Source organism: Brassica rapa, chromosome A02, assembly GCF_000309985.2.
Source record: "Brassica rapa cultivar Chiifu-401-42 chromosome A02, CAAS_Brap_v3.01, whole genome shotgun sequence".
Taxonomy (NCBI): Eukaryota; Viridiplantae; Streptophyta; class Magnoliopsida; order Brassicales; family Brassicaceae; genus Brassica; species Brassica rapa.
The window spans coordinates 14,683,061-14,703,960 of NC_024796.2; the positions used below are offsets into that span (position 1 = coordinate 14,683,061).

Genomic DNA, 20,900 nt, shown 5'->3' on the forward strand with positions numbered 1-20,900 from the left:
TATTATAGAAAGTTTTGGAGCATTTCCAACCCAATGTCACTTTTTCTTATAAAATAAAGTAAAAAAAAAATATAGAGTAAAAAATACTACAATTCTATTCTATTTATAACTCATAATAAAATTTATTCAATTAATGGAGTAATCTATTTTCAATTTGCTCATTACTCCATTATGGAGTAGAAAATACAGTAAGATTTGACCATTTTTACTTCATATTTTTTTTTATTTTTTTTTTTAAAAAAAATATGGAGTTTTATATTAAATATTCTTTTAGGTGCTTATGACATTTATCTGAAAAGTAAAACGGTTAAGATTTCTTTTTGTATAATTCCGGGTAACCATTAATAAAATTCATACAACCGACATATAAATTTTGGAACCTTTGATTCATTCATACAATTTTTCTTTGGACAATCCATATAATTTTATTTTTTGCACTGTTTTTGGTACCATTCTTGTGTGTATTACTACTCCATCCGTTTCATAAAGTTACATATTCTAGAGAAAATATTTGTTTCAAAAAAATCAATTTTTTAACATTTTCAATGAATGTTGTATTAACTAATTGCAAAAATTATACAAAAATTAGGATAATCACAAAATTATGCAAATTTAATGTGTTTTATTCAAATGTGTGAAAAATCTAAAATGCAACATTTTGAAATGGATGGAGTATTTATGAAGAATTTGAAAACAAAACATTCTTTTGTTTTCTATGTTGAAAACATTATTTAAAGCATTATTTCTACCAAGAAAAAGTAATTGGATAAAGGCAAAACATAATATGGGGGGGCTCATGAGTAATTAAAGTGCATTTTGTACAAGTTCCCACGTAAACGTACTCTCTTGGTGCGTGGTCTGAACTCTTTTGTGTTTGATTGTCAACAAGACTCGCCATTTGAGCCAGGAAGGTTTCTTCTGAAGCATTAAAAAAAGAAGGTTTCTTCTGAACATCTTATTGATAGCGCCGAAACTAACAGTTCAAGTCTTGCTTCCAATTTGGGTCACGGAGGTGTGTCCTAGCCCTTAACAAGCCGAGAAGGCCAGAACCAAAAAACTGTTACCCTAAACTTGCAATGCTAAACCCAACTATGAGATGGTTTTCTTTATGGTAAACTAAAAGCTTTTACAACAAATCAAAAGGAAATAGAGAATGAAAAGACACTGCCATTCATAACTGCTTTATGTGAGTTATTCTTTTATGGCTGGTTGATTATCAACCTGAGTCGCCTTATGGTTTTATTTGCACTATGATAAAAAAAATTCCATAAGTATTCCTTAATTAATCTGCATAATTTGGTTTTTCCAAAACTTCATGTGTTAGAAGCATTAATAAACTCTCATTCAAAACTATGGACTAAATGGGTTTCCATGCACGAGTTATATGAGTGTTAGATTGGGATTACGAGACCATTATGAGTGTTTGATGTAACTAGAGATCTTTTGTTACTAAATCATATCATTAACTCCAAGATGCATACAAAGTACAAGCCAGGGACAATCACCAAACCCACAAACACACCCAAACAAGAACATACATTCTCTACATCCACAGATATTCTTTAGCATTATAAAAGAAGACATCATCAAAGGCAAACACATGACAAGTGAAGGTAGATAAGAACCAAGTGGACAAAGAAAACACGATCTACTCAATCATAAACTTCTTCCTGATCTCAGTGACGAACTTAATAACCTTCTCAGAATCAGGCAAGGACTTAGCCACGCTCTCCCTCTGCATACACGTTTTAGCCCAAGCGATCAGTTTCGGACACTCTGACTCGATGTTCAAGTTACCATACTTCTCGCATGCATGGAACCACGAGTAGAACCCAATCAATCCAATGTCTACGTAGCCAAAGTCATCACCACCAAAGTAAGTTTTGTCTCTAAGCTCAGATTCAAGTGTCTTGAGCAACTCAATAAACTCTTTCTTGCCAGTCTCTTGTTCCTCACCCTTGGTCCACCACACCTTCCTCTGGGCATCATACATCTAACAACACAACATGCAACTATGTCAGAAACAGGGACTGATTTTTAATTTAGAGAGTTATAAAACATTTTTAATAAGTAAAACTGATTTGATGATAATTTTTATGACATATATATATATTATGTGAAAGAAATATAAGCTTAATATGGAAAAAAACTAAAATGGGGATATAAGCTCCCCTTAGAGTGTCCATGTAGGCACAAAAAATCGTCCAATCGGAGAGTCCGAAGTTGCCACGTCATCTCATTTATTTTTTTGTAAAAAATGAAAAAACAATGCAAAGGTAAGGATCGAACCCGGGTAAGTATGACATAAATATAGGACGTATACCACTAAGCCATTGAAACTTTCTTGGACACATATACAAGAATCACTAAATATGTAATCACACTCTTATGTACATTTACAATAATATGGATTCAACTTTCAAAACTCCGATACTTTGTTTTGTAAAAAAAAATAAGTAAGTGACTAAGCTAATATATTCTTTGAAAGTGTGAGAACATTGACAAATATGAAAAAGAAAAGATTTTTATTTTCGTGACAAAGTTAACAATTTTATAAAAGTAAGTTTAACATATAAATTTTCGTGACAAATATGAAAAAGCATAGATTTTTGTACAATTTTGACAAAACAACTTAAAACATAGTTCTCTAATGTCTTAATAAAATATTATTTAAGGGTGCAATAATTAAATATATCAATTCAATAAATTTTGTAATTTATAGATAAAACAATAACACAACAAATTTTGAAACATTTGTTTAACCTATCGATTTTTTTTCATGAGAATCCAACTAAACAAGATAAAAAAACAATTAGATTTATTTAATTACCATTTTATTCAATTTTGATTAATTTCAAATTGTAATAATGTATCTTTTTGAAGTTACAAAAAAATAATGTTCTTTCTTTATTACACTAGCATTATATATAGATTCCATATACACAAATAAATATAATATAACAACATAAACTTGCTTTCCCCGATTCATATGAAAACTTTTAAAGTTATCCACCAAAGCACATTAATTAAATCAATCAAATTGTTAGAATACAACAAATTAATATATAATTTTATTTTAAATTAAATTATTTAAAAAGTGCATTTTCATTAAAAACAAAATAATAAATAAGTAAAACTGATTTGATGATAATTTTTATGACATATATATTATGTGAAAGAAATATAAGCTTAATATGGAAAAAATCTTAAATATAAAAAACTCTAAAATTAACAAAAAAACTAATAAAAATTAAACTATGATATCAATTGAAAGTTTCTATGATAATATTAATAAAATATTTAAGCGATAATTAGACAAATTTGATTTTTTTTTCCACCCAAAAGTTTATTATTAATTAGGATCATTTATTTCAAGATGTTTAAGAAATGATGGACTTAAATGATATATGAACTATGAATAGTAATACTTTGTAAAACTGACTTAGATAACACATATGCACATCATTTTCAGTCTTTTTTGATGCCTAAATTCAATTTCTTCAGAGCAGTTATTCCACAAAGAGATCGTATGAGATATTGTTTTGATATTCAGATTTGTTTCTTGACTGTTAAGAAGATTGATAACTAAAAAATACCTCATTCGAATATGATATGTCTATAACCGTGTCCCCAACATGAGACAAGTTTGTTTTAAAAGTAAATAATTTTATTTTTCTTATATTATATAATAAATATATATTATTTACTGATAATAAAAATATAGTTATTCATTTATCACAAATAACTATGCAAATATGTGAATCAAGTAGAACAATCAAACAACATAATGATTTCCACAAAAAAAATTTAAAAAATATATTTATGTTATGTAGTCTTATTTTATATTCTTTAAATAATGTAATACAATATTATACATTTTTTTTCAAAATTGAGAAATACATATAATATCTTATCCGCGCGTAGCGCGGTTAAAAAATCTAGTTGTAATAAGATTTGTATTCTTTTTTCAATACAAAGCTAAAAAACATTAAAATAAGGGTTACAACTACACATGGTGTGAGATTTAACATAAACACACAAAAAAAAAGATAATTAGAGAGAAAACAAAAAGACATTCCATTTTTTTTTAACACAACTTCCATTAATAAAAGTTAGGTGGAGGAATTAAATTCCTCAACTATAGCCATCTATCTTATTAAAACTCAAGTACAAAATTGGAGTGTTTGGAGACTTGAATAGGACTTTTAAAAATTTGGAGTGTTTGGAAACATGGATTGCAGTCTTTAAAAAAAAAATATTTTTGTTTGAAAACAAGGATAGTAGTATTAAGAAAAAAAAGTAATGGGCTTATGTTTTTTTAAAAAATTGAAAGTTATCTAGGCCACTTTTAAAATATACCAAAATGGGTCAATCTAATTCCCTAAAATTTTTTTTTCTAAACTAACCATAAAACAAAATTTAAACTTTATATACATATTTCAAATCAAAATAATAATTCAAATTTGATTTATATCAAAAATTGATTCAAAAATATACATATATTCAAAAATGGATTTTTACTAAACTATTTTTCAATAACCATTATAAAAAAATATTGTCAATATATATAAGAAAAATATAATACAAAGCCCAATTTAAAATACCAACTCAAATTATGGTTTTCATATTTCATATTAAGTTTTAAAAATATAATATATGTAATTATTTATATGATGGTATGTATAAAATACTATTAATTATATGATTACGTATATGATGGTACATATAAAATACGATTAATTATATGATGATAAAATACGATATATAATAATGACTAGGGATAGGCTTTTGGATACCCATACGGGTTTAGTTCTGATCGGTTTGTATTTTGAGTTTTCGGGGTCAAAGATTTCAGCCTTATTAGAATGTTTCTAAATTTTGGTTTGAGTTCGATTTGGATCTTTGCGGGTTTGGTTTGGGTTTGGATAACTAATTTAAATTATTTTTAAAGTCTTAAATCATTATATATTTTAAATTTCTCAAAATGTATAAATAAAATAATATATTACGTATAAATTTGAATAACATATGTCATAATACTTAAGCTTAACATATCAATTGGCTTGATTTAAAATTTTGGATACGAAATCAATAATTATTTTAAGTATTTTTGGTGATTTGAGTATACTTTAACTATTTCAGATATTTACTTTTGACTATCTATATATATTTTCAAGTATTTAAACCAATTTAAAAGTATCATTTTTTATGTTTTATATACGTTAAATCTAAAAATAATTAATATATATAAGTATATAAATCTATTTTTAGATAAATTCGGATACCCAAATACTTCGGTTCGGATCAGATTCGGTTCTCTAAATAACAAAATTTTGAATAATTAGAATATTTAATCAATTTATGTTTGAGTTTGGTACTATATCTTTGGATCGGTATCGGTTATGTTCTTCGGATTCATTTTTCCAAATCCTAATAATTACATGAAAAACAAATATCAACATATTTTTCAAAATATACACCCGCGCGCCTGCGCGGGTCAAAATCTAGTTTAAATTTACAGAACGACACCTAATCAAAAAAGTAGAGGACCAGGAAGACAATACATGCAATCTTTCAATTTTAATATACAACACATGCAATCTCTCAATTCTAAATCAGCTAAACTGAGTGTGTGTGTGTGTTTTTTTCTTGGCGGAAAATATATTTAGGATTTTCACACAAATCATGTTCTTTTACTGATGGAGGAAGGTCTGTTATAGAGGAGACTGAACACATATCATGTTGATAATGTGATCAGTTCATGTGGATACATATAGATTGTTTCATCAATAATAAATTAGGGTAAGAGCTAAGAACCAACCTGGATTTTCCTGCGATCACACATATGTCACGACACGTAGGGACAGACTATGATCGTAACGTGATACATACACAGTTGACAAAAAAACACGCAGTCTTGAGTCTTGACACACACACATAGAGATCAGCAGTATAGAAACAAGAGATTATTTTTTTCATTTAAAATTGTATCTAGAAGTCTCTATATAGACCTACCAAATTACAATACGATTTATTGAAACATCGAGTGAACTCACATACTGTACATCGTGGCATTTACTTCTATCTACTAACTCGTTACATGATTTTCTATAATATTTGTTCAAAAATGATTTGAGGCGTCAAATTCCGAGACAACTTCAGCATATTTTCGGTAATTATATATTCAAGGGAGTAACTATATTATATGTATATACATTTTACAAAGAAGGAAATTAAACAACTATATATCTAATATAAAAATAGGTAAAATATGATATATTGTTGTGAATTTTGTTCGACTAATTAGTTTGAGTATGAATAACTTTTCTTGTCATCAATTTCAATAAATTCTACAGAATCTGAAATCAAACATATCTATATGTTGTATATAAATAAATGAATATGTATGTCATATGTAAGAGTGGCTATAAAATACATGTTCAAATCTTTAAAAAAAACTACATGTTCAAAGAGGAGAATCAATCGCTAATGTAGTAATGTGAAATGCGAGTGCTTATGTATAAGCTTACGTATACGTACTTCAGAACCAATAAGAGTAGGATAAAAGATCGTAATCAAAACTGATTGCTTCAGAACCAATAAGAAGATATGATAAAGTATTCCTCCAATACAAGCCAAAACTCTGAGATGTGTCCAGTAATCAGTATGCTACATTTGAAACCGCAACAACGTGGACGTATATCCATAAATGATACATTTTCATGTAGAAAAATCCAAGTTAAAAGGGGTTTGAAGTTTTTGTTTTTGTATTAAGAATAAATAAAAAATGTTTTTAGCCGATTCAGGAACATCGTCTGCTTCTGAAAACCAACATCAAGATGTAATTGCGGGGTCTAAAATGCTTCAGTATTTTTCATGAAATCAATTAGCAGTTGCATTCTTTAGTGGTCCACTAATTAGAAGGAAAATATCATTTAAATTCTGAGTTTGTCACCGGATGATAATTGCTTCAACAACAAAAAAACTAGTTGATAATCGGAAGAAGACAACAAAAAGAAGCAGGAAAATAAGAGTAGGACCCATTCCCATAACAGATATCACATGACATGAGAGATATTTTGGGTTTCAACTTTCCAAGGGCATAATTTCTTCTAAGAACCTTCTCTTGATCTCTTTGCAGCTCATACATAGCTCGCAGAGGTATTTGTAATATAGTCTTTCGATTTTAACTCCCTTCAAATATAATTATATATTTTTTATTTTTATTTTTGATAGAAATATCAAATACATTTTCCTATTGTATAGAGAAAAATTTCAAATAAATGTCTCTAGCTAGACAGTCGAGTTTGCTGTAATATTTTAGCTAGAAAGTTCAAGATATGCAATGGACCACTGTTAGAGGTTGCAAATACCATTGTCGTTTCAAGAGAACAGACCATATCCTTTAACATTTTACCAAAAAAAAAAACAGCCCTTCTCTTAAAATATTTTAGATGATTGCTTAGGACGGTGGCAAGAGCTGACCGATGCGGGTAGCCTTAGTCTCTTCTGTATAAAATGATATATCATAGCTTGTTTTGTTACAGCAATTTTAATATGAAAGATCTTTTTCAGAAAAAAAAAAATTGAACAAATTGTATGAGTGGTTTTTCTTCATAAAACTGGTTATGCTTAATTTTTTTCTAAACGGGGCTGTACACTATATAACCTTACATTTCTTATCAATTAGGAAAACAGCCTCGGTATAGTTTATATAAATACACACCTTCTTGGTGGAGAGTACACGATTGCAATTTTTCCAAATAACACTACATAAAAAATTGATATTTTAAAATTTTCACACATATTAAAAAAAAATTAACTATGTACTTTTTATTTGGTTTTACCAATAAAGTTTTACTATTTATATTTTTATATTTTAATTTATGTTTTAATTTTAAAAACAAATGCATTAATTATATTTAAAACATCAAATTTTCAAATACAAAAGCAAAATCTAAAATATGAATCATTCAAAATCTAAAAGTTACATAATTATTTTAGTTTATAGTTGAAGTAAATTGTATAAATTGCATTTTCTTCAGTCCGCACAAAAATATTGTTCCCCCCTTTTTTTTTTTTTTTTTTTGAAACACTTATTGTTCCCCCCTTATTAATCATTTTTAATACCATAATCACTCAACATTATATGAGTCGATTACCATTTAGGACACTTTTTTATCTTTTTTAACACTTTAAGACACAATCCGCTGGAGGGACACTTTCCTTGAATCTGAGAGCTGTTTTGGACAGAAATGCCCTTGCTCAGAAGAAACGGAAGATGCGCTTATGTTTGGGTAAGTATAAATTGTAACTTGTTTTTCTTATTTCTCTTAATGTTTCATTTACTTTTATTTCAAATTCTAAAATATATAAAACAAAAATAATTATCACATTAAATTATGTATAAAATTCTCTATCTTTTAACATCTATTTTCATATATATATACTAATATATATACAAAAAAAGTATGGACATGGATATCATAGTGTGGATAATATAGTTATAAATTAATTATGGACATGGACACAAAACCATATTTATTCATACACTATTTCAGTTTCTGATTAAATAAATATATAATAACCATATAAAAACATGTTTCTTTTTTCTTATTATTTTGATATCCATATATATATATTTTTATATTTTAATGTCTAACTAAATTGCTAAATTATAATTTATTAATTGGACATATGTTTTATGGATGTGGACACAATATTTTTTTTTTACAAAATTCTATGTTTTGTTTTCTATTTTTTATTTAAAGATGTATATGACCAAAAAAATTAGTATAACAAAGTGATATATATTTGTTATTTAATGATATATACTTTTATTGTTTTATCTAATTTTCTATATATATTTTATATATATAACTTATAAGAATGTATGGATATGGATTATAAAAGTGTGAACGTAAGATATGTGGACATGGATATAAATGTGTAAAAGAGAATATCTAGACATATTAGTATGACACACAAGTTGTATCCACATCAAAGTTTCTGAAAGAGATCATGTTAAATGATGTCCATTATTGATTATTTGTGAGCTAGTAGGTGTGGACATGGATTAGGATATATTTATATGGACATTGTAATCATGAAGAACATAATTGCATAAAACATGTCTGTGGTGTATACTTGAAAATTTTGATACTAATTAGAATACAAATCTGCACATTTAAAAATTGAGGGTGAAAACAAATACTTACATAAATATAAGGACCAAATATGTAAATTCATCATTCTTATTGCAGATCTAATCGAGCTTTCATCCATGGTGATACCAAGCTCAAACCACTGCAGCTTCACCTATATAATGGATGAGACTTCGGAAATGAGTTGAGCAAGGCGAGGAGTCAACTTGAGCAGCAGATCTCGTGGTGGCGGAGGATTTCGACGAGCTCGAACCCCCATGGCTTCACTGAGCCACCGAGCTCACCGATGCGATGTTGAGCTCGAAATCCATGTTGAGGCGTTTTCCCTTTCTTTTTTTTATCCGTAGATTCTGTCATGATTCGTAATAAAAAGATAGAAAAACAGACAAAAAATAGAGATAGACAAAGGAATAAGAAAAAGTTGAGAAGAAGGAGACAAGCCAAGAGGATTAAGAATTAATTGTTTCTTCGATTTGATGAAGGAGAGTGTATCGTGATTATTGGATTTGAGTATGCGTTATGAAAATAAATAAAAAGAAAAATAGAGTTTAATAAAAGTGAATCTGAACTTGAATTTTGAAATTCTAAAATAAATAAATTTTTGAATGATTTAATAAAAAGACTTTTGGATTTAGTTAGAGTTGTTAGTTAATATCTTTCTAGTTATTGTTAGATAAGGCTGAGGGCATCTAAGACATTGCACATAGAAATTGTGTGCTTCAAGCAACAAGTGTCTAAATATGCAATTCCAAAGACATAATGTGTCCTAGAATGTAAAAAAATCACATTATATTACTTACATAATCAAACTTTTCAGAAGTAATACGGCGTTTTTACAATGTACGTAACTCTTTCTATTTTTGTCAGCTTGTAATTAAGAGATACGAGCCTGGGACCAGAGGCGTGCCTACAGTGTATTGAAAAAGGCATTCGCCTTAGGCCCCCGAATAATATTACGTTTTTAGGGCCCCAAAATTTAAAATAATTTCTAGTTTAGTTGGTTAAATTTATTTCTAAAAAAAACTTTCCATGAGAATCGAATAACTCAATTTTTAAATCCATATATTTTTTTCTTATAGGACATAACATAGCATATTTACGTAATAAACTTATTTTTGTAAGTGTTAAACTTATGTATTTCGTGAAGGTGATATATCGTATTAGATTTTTTTTTTTTATAGTTGTATATAATTTTTTTTTTTAAACTTGCCTTAGGTCCATAAAACCCTTCGCACGGCACTGCCTGGGACTAATGCATGACAATCCCTCATGCAACACCTCTCTCGTTATGTAGACTGTAACATTTGCAAAACCCTAAATAAATAAAAATGTGAGATTAACACAAAGCTTTTTTTTTTGTCAAAATGTGAATTAACACAAAGCTTGCTTCATTAAATCATCATTACTCATGAACGTTCCATGGAAACCGTAAGGCACTCTCGAAGGAAGCGTAACCGTAGCTTCAAGCTTCATACTCACGGCGTTAATGATCTGTAGCTCCGATTTCACTTTCTCCTCGTCGTGAACAAACACCATAATGTAACCACAGTCTTCTCCATAACCAGAAACCTCTGGCAGAAACAGAGGCTCTCCTCCGTATTTTCCATCTCCGTAAACATATTTTTGAACATCTCCGGTCGATAAGTCCACTTTAGCAAAACCGGACACTTTAGGCCACGGTTCGGTTATAGCAAGGTAAGCAAACCGGGTTTTTCTACCTAAAAGATTCCGGTTTACCATACCAGCTTCAAGATTTAATTCTTCGGAGATAATAACCGGTCGACGTGTAGATTCCCCTGTTTTCAGGTTTAGTCTTATCTCCGACAAAACACTCTGAAGTGTTTCGTCGTGTTCTTTGAAAACTGAGTCAGGTGGCGTCATGCATGACCCTACCACGACAACCTCGTCTGTGTCTGGCTCCTCCCAAGCGTTCCAGAGATGGAAACAGAAGCAATCAGGCACTTCGATCCATAGAATTAACGAGGCATCTTTATCGTATTTGTTCAAAACACCAAATCTTGATCTCTTCTCCTTGTCGTAAACCACAGGAGAGACACCTCTGACCATCTCGGCTAATCTGAACACCACTTGTTGGTCTGGAATCACCACGAAGTTCTCAGTGATCGCGAAGTCGTGGATCATCGTCGGTTCATCAAGTGGAATCTCGACGTCTGGAGATTTCTCACCGTTGGACGTGAACCTGAAGTATTTTAAGTAAGGCTTTGATACGACGTCGTAGCTGAGAGCGAATAGTTCTCCGGTTTCCGGGTCGAGTTTCGGGTGGGCGATCATTGTGGTTTTGAGCTGACCGTTGAAATCGTACCGACCCGAAGTTCTTAAATCTCCGGTTTGGGTGATTATTACATGGTATGGTAAATCGTCTTCTGACATGGCTAAGAGATAACCGTTGAAATAGATTAAACCGGTATTAGCCACACCGAGTCCGCGGGTCGTGTCGATTAACCCGGATAGCCCTCGGGCGTTGAAGAGCATGAGCTTGGCGATACCCAAGTGTCCGTGAAGCTCTCCAATTGCTTTGGGGAAGATAGATCGACCGAGTTCTCGCTCTTGAACCAACCGGTTTGTTTCGGTGAACCGGCAAGAATAGCTAACTGAACCGTTATTGAACCGGACAGCGTGTACCATACCGTCTCCATCGAATAAATGGTGGCCGGAGATTGGTTTGTGAAGCGGGTTGGCTCCGTTTCTGACGTAAACTCCTTGAATACACTCTGGCAACGTTCCGGTCACCGGAAGGTTATGTTGGACTGGTTGCTCCGGGACCGGGAAGAAGTTTCCGGCTATTTGTACGGCGGGGGCAGCCGTTTTAGGGAGCGGATGATGGCGGCGCTCGTAGGAGACCATGGCGTTCTCCACCGCGTTTAAAATCGTAGCGGCGGTTCTCTGTGCTTGGTTCGTCGTGTTAGGGATCAAGGATGCGACGTCTTTACATAGTTTCTTCCAAGAAATTGGTTTATACGTAGCCGGAGGTTGGAGAGACGAGGAGATGGGAAATGTTTTGTTGACGGGGTAAGAAACAGAGCAAGGGGTTGGTTTCTTGTTTCTGAGTGTTGACGAAGAGGAGAATGATAGAGATTTAAGATGGGGTCTCGAAGCAGAAGAAGTAGAAGCCATGGTCGATTGATCCTGTCGTGTTTTGATAAAACGCTGCGTTTATAGGTTTTGTATTGGTTTCTTCATTACCAGGTTTGTGTGTTTATTTTTATTTCGTGAGAGAATGAGAGATGTATGTATATTGCGGAAACAAAGGCAGGAGGTTCTCTGTATATATATAAGGAAGAAAGATGGGTGTTATCGCATCTTTGCTACTCAATTTTACATGTCTTAAAAGAAAAACTAAGAAAACAACCACCTAAAGATTTTTTTTTTTTTGGGGGGGGGGGGGGGTCAATTTTTAAGAAAATTGGACAAGATTCTTCATTTCTCTGCATAACTTACATTTTATTATATACTACACTTATTAAATACATAGGATAGAACAATCAGTTCATAGCAATAATATATAGCATGAGGAAGGGGTGGTTCATATTCATAATACATGTAGGAGGATAATGATGGTTGAATCAATTTATAGCAATAATACATAGCATGAGGAAGGAGTTGGTTTATACCCATAATACATGGAAGGAGGATAATGACGGTTGCATGCATTTTTGGAGAAACACATTGGACATACTAAAATGTGGCATACTATACTACACATTGTTGCATAAGATAGTATAATCAAAGTGACATATAGAAAGAAAATTAAGTGTGGTGGACATACCACATATATAAACTGACAAGTTTCTTTGGCTTTCAATTTAAAACCAATTGAGTGGATTTGTCCAAGTCTCTTATATATTATTCAAGTCTCATCCATATTTCTAATGTGAGATCTTCTTTCCAACACTCTCCTTCGATATAATGGTGCGTATTACCATTAATCTCGCAGAATCTATCATACCCCATCAGAGACAATTATGCTTTATTTTTTCTAGCAATTTCGGAGGAACTGAGCTTTCTATGGACCATTAGCTAATGAGTTGATCGGACTACTTTCCGGGTTAAAACATATTACAATATCTTATTATCAACTGCCCTAGTCAACTCAATCAAAATAAAGAGAAGGGAAGAAAGAAGGGCGAGAAAAGATGAGAATGATGAAGAGAAGATGAAAAAAAGAAGAAGGACAAGTAGAAGACCGAGGAGGGTAAAAGGAATGAAAAGAAGGTGGAGAAACATGGAAGATGGAGAAACATGGAGAAACATATATAAACTGACAAGTTTCTTTGGCTTTCAATTTAAAACCAATTGAGTGGATTTGTCCAAGTCTCTTATATATTATTCAAGTCTCATCCATATTTCTAATGTGAGATCTTCTTTCCAACACTCTCCTTCGATATAATGGTGCGTATTACCATTAATCTCGCAGAATCTATCATACCCCATCAGAGACAATTATGCTTTATTTTTTCTAGCAATTTCGGAGGAACTGAGCTTTCTATGGACCATTAGCTAATGAGTTGATCGGACTACTTTCCGGGTTAAAACATATTACAATATCTTATTATCAACTGCCCTAGTCAACTCAATCAAAATAAAGAGACGGGAAGAAAGAAGGGCGAGAAAAGATGAGAATGATGAAGAGAAGATGAAAAAAAGAAGAAGGACAAGTAGAAGACCGAGGAGGGTAAAAGGAATGAAAAGAAGGTGGAGAAACATGGAAGATGGAGAGAGAGGTAGAGAGAGAGAGAGAGAGAGAGGTAGAGAGAGAGAGAGAGAGAGAGAGAGAGAGAGAGAGAGAGAGAGAGAGAGAGAGAGAGTGTGAGAGAGAGAGAGAGAGAGAGAGAGAGAGAGAGAGAGAGAGAGAGAGAGAGAGAGAGAGAGAGAGAGAGAGAGAGCATTTAGTATACTATTATATATTTTGTAACTATTTAGTACTATAGCATGTGAAAGTATATATTTTGATTCGTTTGTATATTTCGACAAGTGGTGTGTACATTTTGAAAGGTTGAGTTACAACATTATGGATTCAAATATATCGAAGTTCTCGAACGTAGTTTTTGAATAATTATGCGAATTTTCTGTAATCTATATGGTTAAATATGATTTCCAATGTAAAATTAAAATTAAACTATACTATATAAATATTTAATATAATATAGCTTTAAAACACTACTTATATTTTAGAGTGGTATTATATTCTATATAAATGATATAGAACAAAATAAAATATTTTCATTCAAACATATTATATCCTTATAAGAAATATATATCCGTTTTATAAAAAAAAAGTTATGATGTACGTGTAAAAATAATGTTTTTCATGTATGATTGATTAGCTGTTTCAAAAAGTTGTTGTGAAGACATTAAAATCAATTAATATGATATGGGGTGAACAATCTTAATAACATATTATAAAACAAACAAAATAAAAGAGAGGATAGATGCAAATTTTTGCTTCCAAATTTACATGGGCAATTTCGTCTAAAAAATGCATTAATATATAACATATTATAGCACTTGGTTTGTTATGTGTATGGAGTGAATTATTATTTTTAGGTTAAGAAATGTAATTTCTCATAATATAAACGTCTATGGTTCCTCGGTCCACTTATACCCAACAAATTCATAATGAAAATCCAATTATATGAAATAAATCCCTTATATATTAATTGAGGAACATTTGAAAAGATGTAACCTCAATTTTGTATTAATTAAAAGAGGCCCCAATGCATAGGTGGCACTCAATTAGGTAGTCAATTACATTCAATTGAAAAATAAGTAGGTCCACATTCGATTTTTATATGTTGTTAGATACATAAGTTGGTCAAACTATATGATATAATGATATGATATGATATGTTCTTTCCTTAAATAAAACCTACGGAATTACCATAAATGACTAATATATATATGACAATTAATGAGTTTAATAATAAAGATTTGATAACAACGTATATCTCCTCCATCATTTTTTGTTTAATTTTATATTATTAAAATAAATTAAACAATCAAATTAGCTATAAAAATAAAATTTAGATTTTTTCGTATATGTTATATTTTGAATTTTTAAAAACGACAATAAATGACTAAAACTATTAAAATTATTATGTTAAAAATTAATGATCAATGGTTTAACATTTTTATTATAAGAAGATACACATGATTTTAAAACCATATGAGTAAAAAATATCATTTAATAATAAAAAAATATATATATATATATATTAAACACTATATACCATAAGATTACATAAATATTTTAATATTAAAACTTTCAATGAATTTTCAAGAACATTTATAAATTATAAACTTATTAAAGATTTCACATTGAAAATTTTGTTATCGATGATTTAAATATTTTGTTATAAAACGATATGAACGATCATAGAACCGTATGATTATAAATTCTTATTTAATAAATAACTATACAAAATATACTATTCCTAGAAAAATAGGTTGGTCCATCTTAACTTATATTACATTTTTTATTAAACTAACTATCGAATTGATAAATACCGTACCAAAAAATGTTTTGCACTTTCCTTAAATAAAAGCTACGAAATTACCTAATATGATTAACGTATATGTGAAAATTAATTATAATGAATAATAAATATTTGATAACAATTTTTGTATCTTAGTTCTTTTTTAATTTTATATTATTAAAATATATTTAAAAATCACATTAAATATATAATAAAAACATTTATAATTTTTCTTATATGTTATATTTTGAATTTTTCAAAACGTCTATAAATTATTAGAAATTTGAAGATCCCCACTCTGAAAATTTTGTGATCAATAGATTATTTTTTTTGTCATAATAAGTTACAAATGATCATAAAATTGTATTAATATGAACTTTTATTTAATATTATAAGAAGATACACATTATTTTAAAACCATATGAGTAAAAAATATCATTTAATAATAAAACATATATATATATAGATTATACTATATACCATAAGATTACATAAATATTTTAATATTAAAACTTTCAATGAATTTCAAAAACATTTATAAATTATAAACTTATTAAAGATTTCACATTGAAAATTTTGTTATCGATGATTTAAATATTCAGTTATAAAATGATATGAATGATCATAGAACTGTATGATTATAAATTCTCATTTAATAAATGACTATATAAAATATACTATTCTTAGAAAAATAGGTTGGTCCATCTTGACTTACATTATATTTTTTATTAAACTAACTATCGAATTGATAAATAATCTACCAAAATTTTTTTTGCACTTTCCTTAATTAGAAGCTACGAAATTACCTAATATGATTAACGTATATATGAAAATTAATTATTATGAATAATAAATATTTGATAACAATTTTGGTATCTTAGTTCTTTTTTTTTTTAATTTTATATTATTGAAAGATATTAAAAATCACATTAAATATATAATAAAAACATTTATATTTTCTCTTATATATTATATTTGAATTTTTCAAAACGTCTATATATTATTAGAAATTTGAATATTCCCACTCTGAAAATTTTGTGATCAATAGATTATTTTTTTGTTATAATAAGTTACAAATGATCATAAAATATAACGCATATGAATTTTTATTTAATAAATATTCAAACTAAATAATATATATATATATATAAACACTAATGATTTAAAGCAACAAGATTGGCTGATCAATTTAGTCGTCCAGTTGAAATCTTTCAAAAGTATGTGAAAGACTAAAGTCAAAGTAAATATGGATTTAGAATAGTAGTTATATTTTACTAACCAAATACCGAAAAAACCGTACCGAACCGAAACCAACCCGATATCCGGGTTGAACACCCGTAATCCAAATGAAGCCAAACTATTGTTTCATTCTCCAAAATATAATAAAAATAATAACTTAATCCCGCGCAAGGCGCGGGTCTTATCCTAGTTTGTTTATAACTTAAGAGAAAAATACAGTAGACATGACAAACAAGGGATGCATGTTTATATGTTTGCATTATTCTTAGAGATTAACAAATTATAGGGTTTAAGTAACCCAATAACATTAAGTATATGTGGTCATGTAGATATATATAGACAATGATAGAACTACTTGCGGAGGAGATGAGGTCAGCTGACCCCGTATTTTTTATTTGTTGTTGTTTATAGTGAAAGCTTGTTAGGGTAAAATGAAAAATTGGTTAATTCATGTATATTGACTTTTTATTTAAAGTTAATATCTATATTGTTAACTTATACCTCTTTTAATATTACTATATAGCTGTATATATTAGCACTGACCCCCATGAAAATAATCCTTACTTCTGCCACTGAATATAGAGTTATGTTTTAGATTTCACTCGAATATTTGAAGAAAAAATTTATCCTCATTGTTAGACTTGAAACTTCGATTTTTTTAGAAATAAATATATATTTTGTATAAATCTTTGCGTTGTGCAAACGGAAGTTACGTGAATTATTTATACACCATGAACAAAAAAGGTTTTGTTATGTCCGAAAAACCTCAGTGCATGATTAACCCTGGTTTTTTAGCCGAAGTTCTTAATTCATGATTTGATATTTTTTTTATTTTTTTTTACACTTTTTGGTTTAGAGACGGCTTTTATATCTCCTATTTAAGAAAATGTTCTTAATTTTTCTTAGTTAAAATCTAAGAAAAGTTAAGAACCGTCTCTTAGCCGAAATTAAGAATCCCAGTTAAGAGACTGAGTTAATGATGGTCTTAAGAGGTCCTTTGGCAAAAAAATGAGAACCTAAGAGGTCATAAAGATTCTTTGCTTGCTTGTTATATACTCTCTCTGTTTCTGAATAAGTGTCACTTTAACATTTTTTTTGTTACATAAAAAATATCATTCTGTAATTCTAATGTAATTTATAATTAATTTTAACTAAATATTAATTAAAATGCAATAAAAAAAAGAAAAGTTTTTTGCATTAATTAACTTGATCTTATAAATAAATTTGTTTTTCTCAAATAATAAGGTTAACTGTTGTAATTAATGAAAACATAAATACATTTATTATTTTTTTAATATGTGTGAAAAATGCCTAAGTGATATTCTTTATGTAACCGGAGTAAAGTTTTGTGTCAACGGGTTTTATTATTATTATTTTTTTGGGAAAACAACGGGTTTTATTATTCATCCATTGATTGTCGTGGTTGGTAAAGTATTATCGATAAATTGATACATAAAATACAATTAGCAAGGAGATTCAATTATACCAAGCTACATAAGTGATTATGTTAAGTTGGTTGGTTTGAAAACTGAAAAACAGTCGTTCGTTGATACATCATATTCCACTAAATACACCATTAATTAATTACATTTAATAATTCGTTCTTAAGTAACGGGAAACACAGATCAGTTGTGCCCATTGTTTCGTAGCACCAGATTTATGTTCTAAACTCCCAATTGTAATATGAGAGAATAAAGTAATGGATTCATGATTTTTCTGTAGAAATAGTATCGTATATATAACAGAAATATCGAAAAGGATCTTTAACAAAAAAATCTAAAGTGGAAATGAGGTTTTCAATTGAAAAGTAATCTTGAATTAAAAGATTGTGCGTCGTAAACTTAAGAGATTAGTTTACCACCTCAAGCACCAAACTGTATTGTTTAAATATTAATATATGTTAATAAATGTTAGTTATATGTTATTTTATAAATGTTAATATATGTTATTTTGAGAAAACTGGAAACAAAAAATATAATGTTCGAGTTGCATTAATAAACATAATTATTTATTTTTTAAAAAATTCATGTACACATATGAATATTTATAAAATAACTAAATCCTATTAATTGGTTAATCATTTTTTTAGAATTGTGAAGACATTGTATAATTTATATCTATTAAAATCAGGTAAAATATTATTTATAATTTTGTCTTTTTCTTAACTTGGCATGTGATTTGAGAAATATGGTGTTCGATTTTCAGTTTTGTTGTTTAAAATTATTTTATTTTTAATCATTAGATCAAAAATATATTCATATATATATATATATATAAACTTTCTTGATATTTCCTTTGTTTATTTATGTTATTTAAGGAAAATATAATGTAAGAAAAATAAAATTCGTTTTATAATACAAAATCTATAAAAGTTAGTAATGTTTTCTTTTTTATGTTATTTAAGGAAGATATAATGTAAGAAAAATAAAATTCGTTTTATAATACAAAATCTATAAAAGTTAGTAATGTTTTCTTTTTATTATATATGTTATTTTACAAAAAATAAAAAGGAAAATAAATAAAATCTAATTAACAAAGACTACTAAATAAAAAGAAAAATACATTTAATAATGATAATTAGATTTAATATTTTTAATTCATGAGGGTTAACTCTATAATTAACCACTATAAAAATTAACATGAACGTGACACCATAGGAACTGATTTCCAAATAATATTATAGAGATGACATTATATTTATATTCCCAAACTATTATAATTCATTCCACATACAACTGGGGAAAAAAATCACATACATTCAAAATTTTAAGTTTGAAAGTGTCAAAAGGTTTGCAGATTATGAAATCATCATATTACTTATGGTGTAAAAAAATCATATTAAACTCCAGGATTTTTACTGTCAACTGGAACAAACTTATCGGGCTGATAGTGGCCTCATATTTGACAAGACAACACTGTTCCTCAACAGGTATTTATTTCAAATCACTGCTCATAGTTTATGGAGGGAATGAAATTGCAGAAGACGTCGAGAGCCACACTCCACACAGGAAACACTTATCAGAACCATCGAGAAGACAGTCCGTAATAGGCTGAGCTCAATAAGGCTTATGGCAGACTATCGCTACGAGGAAGGCTTACGTATAACGACTCGCTCTCATAATATTAGAATGGCTAAACTCTGTGTTACCCTTAATGAATTTTATATATATTCTATTATATAATAAAATGAATTTTATATTAAAAATCTTATATATTTTTTTTTAAAAATAATTATGATGATTCTTATATATTATGTTGTTATCTTAAACTAATATCACATTTTGATCCGCGCTTTCAAAGCGCGGTTTTTTTTTCTTCAATTGACAAATATTTAGTAAATGTCATATTTTCATATATTTGTGTTATTATTTTATAAAAGACTTAATCTTTTTATCTTTATTTATCGTATTTCATTTTAAATAACTATTTATGTTAAAAAAATTAAACTTTATTTCTTCAATGAATTAAGTTGGTATAACTCTGATAAATTAATTTTATTATGTGGTTAATATTTTAATAAAAAAATTATATACTTTTAATAAAGATTTATACTTTTCAATGAAAAAATTCAACTTTTTTATGAATGCTTAAATTATATTAAGAAAAGAAAAAAAATAATAATTAGGAATAGTTGAAAAAAAATTATTTGCACTTGGACTCAATGGCCCAATGAAAAAAAAATGTGAGAATTGGATCTGATTTCTTAATCGTCCCAAATAGCCCAAGAGAGATCTGATGTGGGCTGAATCCGAAAAAAATGACTCAATATAGATGTGTTATTAATATTATTTGATTGCCCTTAATGAATCATGCAATGTTAGTAAAGAAAATGACAGGCTAAGGTAAAAATGACAATATGATCCTGCTTTAATAGTATAGATTTTACTATTATAAAAGTAAAAAAAATTTAAAAGAATTCAATATTATATTTTTTTTTAAAATAAGATAATTCTTATATAGTGTGTTGTTATCTTGATGTAAATATTATTTTACTTACAATATT

At 28.6% G+C, this 20,900-nt stretch overlaps 2 protein-coding genes across 2 annotated transcripts; both read right to left on the reverse strand.

The window, feature by feature from the left end:
• Nucleotides 1–1,441: 1,441 nt before the first annotated feature.
• Nucleotides 1,442–2,064, reverse strand: LOC103853124 (glutathione S-transferase U19). The gene has a single exon (XM_009130045.3). The coding sequence runs from the start codon at nt 1,991–1,993 to the stop codon at nt 1,649–1,651; it is 345 nt and encodes a 114-aa protein (XP_009128293.1). The 5' UTR covers nt 1,994–2,064; the 3' UTR covers nt 1,442–1,648.
• A 6,006-nt stretch (nt 2,065–8,070) lies between these two features.
• Nucleotides 8,071–15,022, reverse strand: LOC103853125 (9-cis-epoxycarotenoid dioxygenase NCED9, chloroplastic). Its single transcript, XM_033284127.1, has one exon. It carries the CDS (start codon nt 12,297–12,299, stop codon nt 10,536–10,538), a length of 1,764 nt encoding a protein of 587 aa, XP_033140018.1. The 5' UTR covers nt 12,300–15,022; the 3' UTR covers nt 8,071–10,535.
• Nucleotides 15,023–20,900: the final 5,878 nt, after the last annotated feature.